The 14,089-nt window shown below is 35.7% G+C and overlaps 1 protein-coding gene across 2 annotated transcripts in view; it reads left to right on the top strand.

Annotated features, from left to right (window-relative positions):
• Positions 1 to 6,097: 6,097 nt before the first annotated feature.
• The window catches only part of LOC106462205 (ras-related protein Rab-8A-like), a 20,543-nt gene continuing 12,551 nt past the window's right edge, over positions 6,098 to 14,089 (top strand). The window contains exons 1-2 of one of the 2 annotated variants that reach the window (XM_022389400.1): positions 6,098 to 6,345; positions 11,654 to 11,714. In XM_022389400.1, coding sequence (XP_022245108.1) covers positions 6,222 to 6,345; positions 11,654 to 11,714 — 185 coding nt within the window. In that variant the 5' untranslated portion in view covers positions 6,098 to 6,221. The remainder of the gene's footprint in view (positions 6,346 to 11,653; positions 11,715 to 14,089) is intronic. The other variant, XM_013922103.2, reaches the window with a different exon arrangement.

The raw sequence follows: 14,089 nt of genomic DNA, 5'->3' as shown, positions 1-14,089 counted from the left end.
CAGTGTAGATAGTCCATTGTGCAGTTTTCCCCTTAGACAAACAAAAAAAGTTTACGTGCACATATTTCCATTCTATCTTTGTTTTTGTATCTTCATTGACATAGATCATTTCTTAAAATCATATAATCACAAAAAATAAATTATATAGTAAGTTAGGTTAAGATTTATTAACCCTAATGCAGCAATGTATTGTTTTTTAAACTCTTCACAGACGTTTCTTGAAAAAACAAAAAACAATAGGGAATCCTCAAAAGCCGCCGCTGTAATTAAATATCAAATCGGCCAAGAGATGGGGCTATGAGCTAAAAGTTTGTACTCAGAGACATTCTATGAGCCGCTATGCAACTACTAAAAGTCGCCTTACTGACGGCGTATCATGAAATATCAGCTCGTGCAATCGCTTACAATTAGAGTGCTCGGTTTGTCCAAACTGTTTCATGACTTTCAGTCTAGCGTCATACAGCGTGGTATCTCTGGTGGAAAAAGTTGATATTAAACTGTTTGAAGCGAGTAAAAATTCAATAAATGCATGTATTCATACATACACGTAACGTATTTAACTGAGTAAACATTTAAAAATGTATCATCCAATGAATAGTGTTTGTTAATTATTTGAAGCCCGGCATGGCCAGGTGCTCGACTCGTAATATTAGGGTCGCGGGTTCGAATCCCCGTCCCACCAAACATGCTCGCCCTTTCAGCCGCGGAGGCGTTATAATGTGACGGTCAATCCTACTATTCGTTGGTAAAAGAGTAGCCCAAGAGTTGGCGGTAGGTGGTGATGAATAACTGCCTTCCCTCTAGTCTTATACTGCTAAATTAGGGACGGCTAGCGCAGATATCCCTCGTGTAGCTTTGCGCGAACTTCAAAAACAAACAAACAAACAAACCCGATTGTTTGATTATTCGAATAATCGATAAGATTGATAATCGTTTCATGCATCTGTCTTTTATTACGTACACATTTCCAAAAGGAATAAATATTAAATTAGTAGGCTGAAGAGAGAAACAAGGAGAGGCTGCCAACTATTTTCTCTCTCTTCAGTCACCGTGACAAACCTCTGCTTAGGTTTTGTATTTGGGGGGGCAGCCAACTATTAAATACAAAACCTAAGCACAGATTTTCCACTATAACTTACAAGAGTATTTTGTTGTTGTTAACTCTAGAAGGTGCAATTAGGGATTACAGGTATTTATTTAAAAAGGACAAGAATTACACACATTAATTTTCATTGATCATTCCGCAACTGGTGAAACAAAGCTTTCCAATTGAGTAATATAGTATGAACATTATATTTATATTAACTATGTTCATTACTATGGGGGAGGGAGTATTTTCAGTTCTGGTCCATGTATACGTAGCTTGCTTTGATCAGAATTTAATATTAACTGTAAGTCTTGTTGTTTGAAGTTAAGCATAAAGCTACACAATGGACTATACGTGCTCTGCCCACCACGGGTATCGAAACCCGGTTTCTAGCGTTGTAAGACCGCAAACATAAGGCTGTGGCCCTGGGGGGGGGCAATTATAAGTCATATTTGAAGTAATGCCCTTTCTTATTAGTCTGCATTTGTGAGTAATAAGAGACTCGGCACTGAAATCAATAACAAATCAGTAACTACTTTGAACAACGGTCGTACTATTCCTAACGTTCAATGTAGTTTTTGTTTATTTTTCGTTATTATCATTTCCTCAATCTAGCTTATTCACAGACGTTGGCAAGCCCTGTATCCTAGAGTGCGTGTTAATCAGAAATGCGTTTTATCGATAAATGCGAATAGTTCACTGGATGCCCTGAGCTCGGTACAACTGCTCTTGACGTTTTATCATTTCTAAAGTGAACAACATGTTTTGGAGATTTATACACCCGAGAACTTTCTACAAAATAATTCTTCAGGCAATAGCAACTGCCAGCTACACGTGTAGCTTAACCATAAAAACAAAATAAGGAATAAAAGAATGTTCGGGACTGTGCATTGATCCAATATTTTGAAAGGAAAACTTGAGTTATTTGTAGAATGCTAACATTGTGTTATATTCTTCCGCGACCCTAAAACTAGACTTAAGATAACCGCACAAATATTATACCTTAACCTTATATTGTTTTTAATGTACCAAACATTATTATAACGTACAAAATGCCTATATCTTTATCATGAAGTATAGTAAGTTTCAATCAACTTTTACTACACGTATATTAAACTATTCTAAACTATTTTTCTTTTTAAGGGGCAAATCTCAGCGAACTAGTCTCACAAGGATGTAATTTTTTTTTCATACGCTGCACGACAACCACAAATGATTACAGATTTTGAATATGAAAAATCAACAAGTCACTTGACATCCACAGACGATGTAAACTCGCGATGGAACTGAATGTATCATAACTATATTTAATATTGTTTGGCTTTACGTAGGTAGGGTGGTGTCTCTGAAAATAGATCGTTTTAGAGAAGGATATATAATAACATTGTCAGATGCAATGTATTCATACACTCAGATCACAAAGATCTGTTCGGATCAGTTATTTTGAATTTCCAAGGCGAAAATATACCCTGTACTTAATGACATTGAAAATAAAGGAATGTGTTTGAACTTGGGGTACCCGGATCATCCACAACCAGACATGAAACAAGCCATATCACAGCAATGGTAAGCAAAGGTCGGTATTTTGTAACAGGTGAAAATCCACGAAAACAGTAAAAAAAGTCGTTCGTGTGTCCAGACATCAGTACAAACCACAAGAAGAATCTCTATCTGGAAAAACGACACAAGTCACGTGTGCAAAGAATACTTCCAATACTTTCAATCAACTAGAGAATGAAACGGGTATTCATTCTTCTACACACGAAGACGTACCGATCACGTTGTCCATCGACTGCTGTGCGATCGGGCTGTTGAAACGAGCATGGGGAGGCCGTCGTTTTCGTACACTGGATTGATTGTTGAAAGAAAGAAGAGAAGAGTGGTGAGCTTTAATCATAGCAGCATTGCGACGTAGCCTTTAGCAATATAAACTATGCTGCAGGACTACTGTCAAGATGCACAGTCGCCAGATACGGTATGACTGGATGTGGCCAAACGGACTGTAACGAACTGGTGAGGCTCCAAAATCGTTTTAATCTACTAAATCTCTGCAGAAAAAAAAGCCTTAGAAATGTTATAGACATATAATGATTGTTTCATATGCTTCCGAAACATCTAGAGTAACAAGAAGGCACATAACTAAGATAAATATGGTCTACTTCTAAAGAGAAGTGTTATTTTCTACATTACTTAAAATATTTTGTTTGTTTGTTTTGAATTTCGCGCAAAGCTATACGAGGGCTATCTGCGCTAGCCGTCCCTAATTTAGCAGTGTAAGACTAGAGGGAAGGCAGCTAGTCATCACCACCCACCGACAACTCTAGGGCTACTCTTTTACCAACGAATAGTGGGATTGACCTTCCCATTATAACGCCCCCACGGCTGAAAGGGCGAGCATGTTTGGGGAGACGGGGATTCGAACCCGCAACCCTCAGATTGCGAGTCGAGTGCCCTAACCACCTGGCCATGCCGGGCCTTGCTTAAAAGTTTGTTTGTGAAAAGTTATACAATGAGCAAGAATATGTCGTCGAATTTTAGCTTTTTATAAATTCAGTCCTCAATCTTACTCCCTGAGTCATCGCTCCTTAGAAGGTGCCCCCTACAGTGGCACAGCGGTATGTCTGCGGACTTACAACGCTAGAATCCGGGTTTCGATACCCGTGGTGGGCAGAGCACAGATAACCCATTGTGTAGATTTGTGCTTAATTACAAACAAACAATACTTAGAAGGAATAAAAGAGCACTCTCCTTATGCATATAGTTAAAATGAAAATGTTTTCCATGTCATTAACTACACGTACTTAATGTAGTGTGAATGATGCATAATCTCCGTACTTGTATCACGTATTTGTATTAAATGACGTTCTACCAGCCTTAAAAGAAGTCGTTAAGACCCTTAGATGCAAGTGTTTCATTGATTACTTTGCTTGAGATGAAGTTATATCAATAAAATGTCTCTGTCTAATTCAGTTAAAAGTGTTTTTATAATTCTCTATTTTCAACAAAATATTTCTTTGGTTCATTTTTACTCTCGGTTATTTTGTGTAGCTATGATTGTGTGTGATGCTGTCGAAAATTTGTTTGTTTAGAGATAAACACAAAACTACATAAAAGGCTATCTGTGCTGTGCCCACCACGGGTATCGAAATCCGGTTTTTAATATTATAAGCCTTCAGACTTACCGCTGCGCCACTGAAGGGTAGGTGGGTGAAAGGCGAAAAATTGAGCAAATATAATAAACAGTTATTAATGTTTGAAATTCACAGCATAATTTTTGAGATGGTACTGAGAAAACTTGTCATTATAGGCTGATGATTCAAAATATATATATAACGACTGATATCAGTTTTACGTTTAGCTTAATGGCCTTGTTCATTTTGTAATAAGCAGTTAATCTTAAGAAATAGATGTAAAATAATATGTATATGTGTTTGTTACAGACAAGTAACAGAAACATGCTCAAACAGTTACGATTTATTGGGTTTTTTAAACACTGTCACTGAATAAATAGAAAATATATAAACGTGTAATTTAATCATTTAGTCTTTAAGAAGAATATTATAACAAATTCACAGTTATAGCTGTTAAAAATATAAGTAATTTTCTTGATTTTGTCTTTCCAAATTATTCTATATTGAACTTTTATGTACTTATGTTCGTTTTTATAAAAACACAAAGCTGTGTTGAAATCAAACATTTTACGTACCCAACCTTTCTGAAAAAAAGGCTTAGAGATGTTATATACCATTCCTTTCACTTTTTCTTGTAGAATATATTTCATGAAGATCTTACAACAGGGAGGTAAGTAGATTATCCTGTAGTTCAAATTTTACAATGTGGAAAATTTCAAAACTATGTCTCTTATGCAGTGTTTCCTTTGTAAGGTTGGCACATCACAGCTGACCCGTTATATAGCTTTGTGCTTAACAACAAACAAACAAATCCTTTGAAACATTCATTCGAACAAAAACTTAAGGAATTTTTCTTTAGTATCTGAGCTCTTTCTAACAAAATCTTTCATCTAATTGAGAACAAAATCCTTGCATGTAAACATTGGGGTATTAAAACTACTCCTTGCATGTAAACATTGGGGTATTAAAACTACTCCTTGCATGTAAACATTGGAGTATTAAAACTACTCCTTGCATGTAAACATTGGGGTATTAAAACTACTCCTTGCATGTAAACATTGGAGTATTAAAACTACTCCTTGCATGTAAACATTGGAGTATTAAAACTACTCCTTGCATGTAAACATTGGAGTATTAAAACTACTCCTTGCATGTAAACATTGGGGTATTAAAACTACTTCGATATTTGTGTAGTTAGCTGACATGAAAACGTGAGAGTATTCGAAATATCAAAAGGTGAGGGCGCTAAAACTGGTGAAATACGTTTCTTGTTTATTTCTAGCGTTTTGTCTCTTACGAACGTATTGATTTATTACGTTTCAATGAAACAGTAATTCAGAATTTTCGAGGTTAAATATGTAGAACTATTAAATTGTATATTTTATGTTTATGGGCCTTTTGTATTATTTAATATAAATTTATATACATTTTTAAGCAGGGATGACCTAGTGATTAGTGTGCTTGGACTGCGATTCCGAGAGTTCATGGTTCATGGTTCGTTACCGCCAAAACGCGTTCCGTCCTTAGGAACCGTAGATACGCTATAAGAGTGATGGTTAAATCTTTCTATTCGGTGAATCGAGAGTAGGGTCCCCCGGTGAGACAGCGGTAAGTCTACGGATTTACAACAATAAAATCAGAGGTTCGATTCCCTTCGGTGGACACAGCAGATAGCCCAATGTGGCTTTGCTATAAAAAAAAAAGCAAAACAAAACAAACAAAGTCGAGAGCAGGCGATGGCTACAGATGACTAGCTGCCTTCTCTCCAGTCTGTCAGTTCATAATTAGGGACGACTATGCGCAGATGGCCCCTTGTGTAGCTTTGCGCTAGAATTCAGAAGCAAACAAGTATTTTGTTTCTATTTAACCTTATAAAAGAGCCTCACATTTCTTCGTCTCACATTTTACCGATTGCCCAGACCGTCACTTCACGTGTGACGTAATACCTACCGTCTACACACTGTTGAAAATCGATTTGATCGAGCAACACAGTTGTTAGTAGGATGGCCGTTGATTTTACAGCAACGTACAAAATGTTGGTGCTGGGAGACAGTAATGTAGGAAAAACGTGCATTGTTAATCGCTTTTGTGACGAGAAATTTTACGACACTTATATTTCGACGATTGGTATGTATATATAAAGATATTATTTTCAGATAATATAGAACGTGTTTCGTTAGTTCAGAAGTCTCTACCGATTTATTTATTATCATTCTAATCAGAAGTTTATTCTACTGCTTTGTTTGTGTGTAACAATTAAATTACCCACGATTCAGTAACAGTAGTGTTTGACTGTTTTAAATGTCTGTTTTTTCGAGAAAGAATATTGTCATGGATTATGTTGCTTGGAATGAATCCTAGGAATATACCGTATTTTTCGGTGTATAAGACGCACTTTTGACCCCAAAATTTGATGCCAAAATCTGCTTGCGTCCTATACACCGAAGGTATGAATAATATATATGTATATATACGATATACACAAGCCATGTGTAAATATATTTAAATAGGCATGCATAGTTTAGTTCAATTGAATGTGTTATTTATAATAATAGTAGTTTTTTTTTATTTTAATAACATAACAATAATGACATCTTGTCGCGAGCAATTACTGAAAACCCCTTCTTGTCACGAGCATGTCACGCAAAGACCACTGACTTCGCTGGATTTGAATTTTGAAAAATATGGCTGAGATGTTAAAAAAAGAATGTTTTATGTATAACCACTATCAGTTCTGGAACACTATGGATTGATTTGCTGATATCCTCTTCTGTAAAAATCCACCTCAAATATAAACCAGCTTTCTGATATTACGTTGGTGATTTATTGAGAATAAACTGTTATCTATTAACAAGTGAATATTTACTAACTAAGTCTTTTTTACTTTCAAAATAAAAATTTTTAAATACTAGAATTAATGCATTTTTCAGTCTACACTTAAAAACCGATTTCCTTCAGTTATGTCCATGCACGTCCAGTGTTTGTTGGATTTTATTAGTTTAAATCATTGAGTAGTAAGAAGTGCGCTTTCATGATATTATTTTCTAAATATCGACCATTTATTCTGATTCCGTTCAAAATATTCTCTCATCTCGAGAAAGTGGAGACTGATTTTTCGAATTGAATAGTCGCATAAAATGAAACTTGTAAGTGAAAACTAACGACAACAATTTTGGTTACTAACGCTGACTCGAACTCTGTACGAACGTTTGATGTCGTGTTCACAAAATCGGAACAGACGAACCCTAATGGTTATCGTTTCGTGTTGCGGATCGAAGGGGCTGGGATTCGAAACCACTAAATACGCTCTTGCACTTTCACCTGTTGCTACGTCATAAAAGTGAGAGTCAATCAAGTTATTCGGTTCAAAGAGCTGGACAAAGTCCTTCTGATGGCGGGTGCTGCTAAGTGACTGACCTCTCTCTGGTCAGTAGGTCAAAATTATGGACAGTTTCACCTAAATCCTTGGGTACACTATTCTGACATTTAGCTCGCGTGATCATAAGGTGTCGTTCAGGTTAAAAATCTCAGTTCTGTTCTAAATAGTGTTCTGAAATGGTTTTTCAACGTTAACTCACGTGATCATAAGGTGTCGTTCAGGTTAAAAATCCAGTTATGTTCTAAATAGTGTTCTGAAATAGTTTTACATCGTTAGCTCACGTGATCATAAGGTGTCGTTCAGGCTAAAAATCCCAGTTCTGTTCTAAATAGTGTTCTGACATGGTTTTACAACGTTAGCTCACGGGATCATAAGGTGTCGTTCAGGCTAAAAATCCCAGTTCTGTTCTAAATAGTGTTCTGAAATGGTTTTTCAACGTTAACTCACGGGATCATAAGGTGTCGTTCAGGTTAAAAATCCAGTTATGTTCTAAATAGTGTTCTGAAATGGTTTTACAACGTTAGGTCACGGGATCATAAGGTGTCGTTCTGGTTGGAAATCCCAGTTCTGTTCTAAATAGTGTTCTGAAATGGTTTTACAACGTTAGGTCACGTGATCCTAAGGTGTCGTTCAGGTTAAAAATCCCAGTTCTGTTCTAAATAGTGTTCTGAAATGGTTTTACAACGTTAGGTCACGTGATCATAAGGTGTCGTTCAGGTTAAAAATTCCAGTTCTGTTCGAATAGTGATCTGAAATGGTTTTACAAGGTTAGCTCGCGTGATCATAAGGTGTCGTTCAGGTTAAAAATCCCAGTTCTGAAATTAATTTACAACGGCTTGTGCTGTTTGTTAGGTGATGTACATTATGTTTTCTCGATAATTAGGGTTATATCAAGGTTACACTTATATGCGTATAAAGAATATCTGAGTGTATCTAATGGCACTTTTTATTCGAGCCTTGTAAATTACCTACTGCTTATGTTTTAAATATCATATCATTTGTTATTAGTGTTATTCGAAATCTGTGTTTACAAGCTCTAGAAATAATGAATACATTAACTTAGTTTTGGTTTTGGTTTACACGCTTACAGTCTTCTCTTTGTCATTTCTAGATACTCTTTATTTGTAACTGAAAATCTAGTAAAGTAATAATAACGATGAGTTGTAACTGGAGAGATATTTCAAAAGGCTACATCGAGACTAATTTAAAACCGCTACTGACATTAAAGAAAATAAAGAAAATTTTACTGGAAATCTTACTTAATTGTTATTAGTTCGCTGTCAGCGTGTTTGTTTTTATAGCAAAGCCACATTGGGTTATCTGTTGAGTCCAACGCGGGGTATCGAACCTGGATTTTTAGTGTAAACTACCCGCTGTCCCACCGGGGGACGTTCGCCGTCAGTCTCCAATACCCAAAGGAACTTGCAGTACGTTATTCTGAAAAAAAAAAACAACAACCTGTAATTGAATTTTCACCTAGTGTGTCTTGGTTTCATTTTTAAGACGTTCCTGCTCCTGTTTGCATCACAGAAAAATTGAAAATGGATAAAATATAATATATAAAATATCACTATTGATAATAGTTATTCGTTTGTTTGTTTGTTATGAATTTCGCGCAAAGCTACACGAGAACTATCTGCACTAGCCGTCCCTAATTTAGCAGTGTATGACTAGAGGGAAGGCAGCTAGTTATCACCACCCATTGCCAACTCTGGGGCTACTCTTTTACCAACGAATAATGGGATTGACCGTCACATTATAACGCCCCCACGGCTGAAAGAGCGAGCATGTTTGGTGTGACAGGGATTCGAACCCGCGACCCTCAGATTGGGAGTCGAGCGCCCCCTAACCACCTGGCCATGTCGGGCCAGATGATAGTTAAAAACAAGAATAATGACAGAGAAAGACTAGAACGTTTATTGTTATATTGACTATGATTCGTGGCGCCGGTCGTGACCTAGTAGTTAAGTGCCTAAGCTGTGACGATTATATTCTGTCAGAAGAGTAGCCCAACTTTGGAAATTGGTGTTGTTGGCTAACTACCTTCTATATATAGTCCAAAGTTTAAAATCAAAAATACATCCCTTGCGCAGCTTTGTGTGAAAAGTCTAAAACAAACATATTATAATTTGAAAATATCAATGACTGTTACAATTAACAATTAAATGGTATGCGAGAATGATAAATAATCAGACAAAAACGAAAGTTGTGACGGTGTGTGTGTTTTTAGCCGTGGCTAGTAGAATGGCTCTGAGTTGTTTTTTTTCAAGTACAAACTTTTAGCTTCGTCATCTCTTGACCGATTTGAGATCTAATTGAAGTTTTGGACCTCAGGAGGTAAAACCCTTTCTAATGATGTATTTGACCACGCCCAAGGTCTTACAGATTAATTTACTCTAATCCTGCCTAAAAGAATTTCAATTTGAGGATAGGCTGATAGAGATACTGATGAGTAATAAAATCGAATCGGGTATACGCGCGTCCCCTGCTTGGTATTCCTGGCGCACAAAAATATAGCTAATAAAAAAGGAAAACAAAGGTCTCGTACATTAATTTACTCTAATCCTGCCTAAAAGAAGTTCAAGTGCCGCAGCTATTGAGGATTCCCTCTTGTTTTAAGAATGCATATATATAATTGAATTAACCACGATGTATACGTTGCCATTAAATATCTCAAGTCATAAAAAAATAATTACTCTATAGTGATATAACCTATAGACAAATTCACGCGAAAATCCATTGTAAAGCGTACTTCAATTTCTGTAAAATCTCAAGTTAATAAATTATATCTAAACAGCTTAATGTGCTTTAAATTTATAACCATTTTGTTTCTTTAAACAACTTCTAACTACTATAACAAACAAGAAAATAACAACGGGTTATTTACACTGTGCCCATCTCAGGGCTTTAGCTCCGAATTTTAGCGTTATAGGCCCTCAAGCTTACCGTTGAACCACCGGAGGCTACATGTTACACAAAAAGATATATGTGCACAAATTTTTTTTGAGATATTGTAAACGAAGATAATTTTTCTCTGTTAAAACGTTTTTACCACCCTAGAAGGGAGTACTGCAACAAAAACTGCTTCCTACTAACTTTTGTATTACTATTACGTAACTTGGCTATTGTTGTTTAAAGTAGACGAGGCTTTGAGCCTAAGTGTATAGTAACGTTTATTTAGTTAATAGTCACGTGCTTATATGAATGTAGTTATTTACAACTATACAGACAGATTTCAATATAATTTCGTGTTTTCAATGTGAATGACACATGCGACACATAGGCCAAACGGTCAGGCCAGAAAACCCCAGAGCTCAGGCATAGCCATCTGTAATTTAGAATCGCTAACCAGAAGAAGTACAACCAATCAGAATCACTAACTATTTGTAGTACAACCAATCAGAAGCACTAACTGTTTGTAGTACAACCAATCAGAATCACTAACTGGTTGTAGTACAACCAATCAGAAGCATTAGCTGATTGATTTTTATGTGTAGTCATTTTAAAGGATATTTCACGTTTCTACGTCATATTTTCTTCAGAAAATCTACGTTTTCGTAAAAAAAAAAGAAATTCACGAATAATCGCTAATCATTATTATTCAGCTTATTCTGTTAATTAAATACCTAAAACTGTAATAACTGGAGTGACTAACTCTGTGCTTCGTTTAGAAACTTCAATAAAACTAATTTGTTCACATGTGTTTTTGTATGTTTTATAATTGGCCACAATAATGACAGAACAGGGTTATTTCTGTACGAAGATGTTTATATTAACAATTCAGTGTTTACAATATTATGCAGTATTATGAAAATACTCTAAATAATGTTGAAATATGTTAAGATGGGAGACCAGAAAAAGTGCATAGCTATTTATTTGAAATATTGCCTATTATACTGTATACATGACACTTATTAATTCTTGTTGTATGTACAGATGCTTAGGGCAAGAAGGTCGGTCATAAAATATATCTTTGAAACAAAGTTTACTATGTAAATTTTAGTGTTAATATGAGCATTTGCAAAGGTGCTAAAATACAGTTGTTTCGTATTACAGGAATTGATTTCAAACAAAAAATTATCAACTTAGATGGCATGCCAGTAAAGCTTCAAATCTGGTAAGTAGTTTTAGAAAACGTTATCTAACTATGTATTCTACTTCCATAAATAGTTTATATACATCCTCGTCAATCTTGACCTCAGATGGTATTTTGACAAACACAAAAATAAGCAAAACCTCTGTCATACCACGAGGCAAATATATTTAGGCCTTTCCAGTACTACTGATAAATATGTTTCGGCCTCTCCAGCACTACTGACAAATATATTTAGGCCTCTTCAGCACGGTTGACAAATATAATCAGGCCTCTTTAGCACTGCTGACAAATATATTTAGGCTTATTAGGCACTACTGAAAAATATATTTAGGCCTCTCCAGCACTACTGACAAATATATTTAGGCCTATCTAGCACTACTGACAAATATATTTAGGCCTCTCCAGCACTACTGACAAATATATTCAGGCCTATCTAGCACTACTGACAAACATATTTAGGCCTCTTCAGCACTGCTGACAAATATATTTAAGCCTCTTCAGCACTGCTGACAAATATATTTAGGCCTATCTAGCACTACTGACAAATATATTTATATCAATATTGATTAATGTACCATTACACTGTATTTACCTTCTGTCCATTAACACTCAGATCACAATGTGGCTAAAAATATGTGGTCGAGATAAAAATTAATGATATCAAATTTGTTTAACATTTTTAGCCAATAATTATATAAAACAATGAAAAAATTACTTAGTATAATAACCACATTCTAACATTAAATAGTTTTATACCTACAAACTAATACAAGGATATTATATAATTAGTTGGACTGTTCTAAGTCTCCCAATTCAGATGTAGACATTCGCATGCTGTAACATTTCGTACAGAAAACAATCAGGTAATAGGAAAAACATTAACTGTAAAAGAAGTGACTACTAGGTGGCGCTACGTATATATATATATATATATATATTTTTTGCCTACGTACATGCAAATTGGCAGTATAAAAGCAATAGAAACAAGCTTTTCTCATTCATTCTTTTTGAGATGATTCCAAACAGGATATATCTGCATGCTAGAATTGCACTTGGAAAATATTATTACACCACCGATTGAAACACCACTGCAGCATTGAAACCGTATCAAGGTGAAAAAAGTGCCTGTAAAGGCCCTGCAGCTTAATGGTTTGTTTGTTTTGAACTTCACGCAAAGCTAACACAGAGTTATCAGCGCCAGCCAGCCCTAATTTTGAAGTGACAGACTAGATAGAAGGCAGTTAGTCAACACCGCCCACCGTCAATTCTTGAACTACTCTTCACCAATGAATAGTGGGATTAACCGTTCCAATTATGATACGAGTATATTCGAGTGCAAGATTCGAACCTGAGACCCTCAGATTGTAAGTCGAGTGCCCTAATCACCAGGCCATGCCAGGCTTGCAGCTTATCAGGTCGTTACAGATGCATATCAGGGTTATCTCTCTCCAACACCAATTGAATTTGTCGCGGAAACTAAGAAAACTGCGCTTGATATTGCAGAAACAAAAGCACATGAAGAATTCAACACCAATCACATTGACAAAGAAAGTAGATCAATTATAGTTTACCGAACCAACTTTTTACCCCATAATCTGATCAATGTCAGTGCGAAAGTTCACAGCCTTAGAATAGGTCAACTAATTTTATTTAACTCTGGATACATATACATACATAAACATTAACTGTATATCATAGAAGAGACAGGGGGTATATCCCCCTCAGTCTTTCGTTATTACTCGCTACATTTTGTCATGATATGAAAGACTGTTTTGTTTAGATGTTATTGATTAAGTTATTTTTGTGAGTGAACAGTTTATTATTGTTTAGCTTTTGTTATAATAAGAGTTAAAAGCAGACGATTGTAGGAAGTTGTGTTTATAATTCATTGATGCTGAGATTATCGAACGTCGCGTGCAATACATTGACGTCGAGAATATAGAGATTTCTAGCAGGTGGACAGACGATTAAGTGATAAACCTATAAATAGTGTGAGACGAGCGAAAACAGTCGACAGACAACAGCAGAAGAGAGTAAAGTTACGGCAAGGAAAAGTTGGGCGTGAAGTTAACTACCGTAGAAGTGATATGTAAGAGTAAGATTAGCAGTAGAAAAGAAAAAAAATAAGAAGAATTATTCCATCAAAGCGTGGTTCTAAAGTAATTGAATCAGCCTGAGTGCACTTTGACAAAAGAAACAGAGGATATTTTGAAAAAAGAAGACCAAACGATTACGGTAACTCGCGCCACAATTGTAAGTGAATCACACACAGAATACTAGTGCGATAGTAATAGAGGAGATAGTTTAACTTGTCAACTGAAATTCTAAAGTAATTGAATAGGCCTAAGTGGATATTTGAGAAAAAGAAGAGAACTATATATATATATATATAGTTA

Source organism: Limulus polyphemus, unplaced genomic scaffold (assembly GCF_000517525.1).
Source record: "Limulus polyphemus unplaced genomic scaffold, Limulus_polyphemus-2.1.2 Scaffold1118, whole genome shotgun sequence".
Taxonomy (NCBI): Eukaryota; Metazoa; Arthropoda; class Merostomata; order Xiphosura; family Limulidae; genus Limulus; species Limulus polyphemus.
Note: the sequence above shows the minus strand (reverse complement) of the source record. Positions and strands in the feature narration are given on the sequence as shown.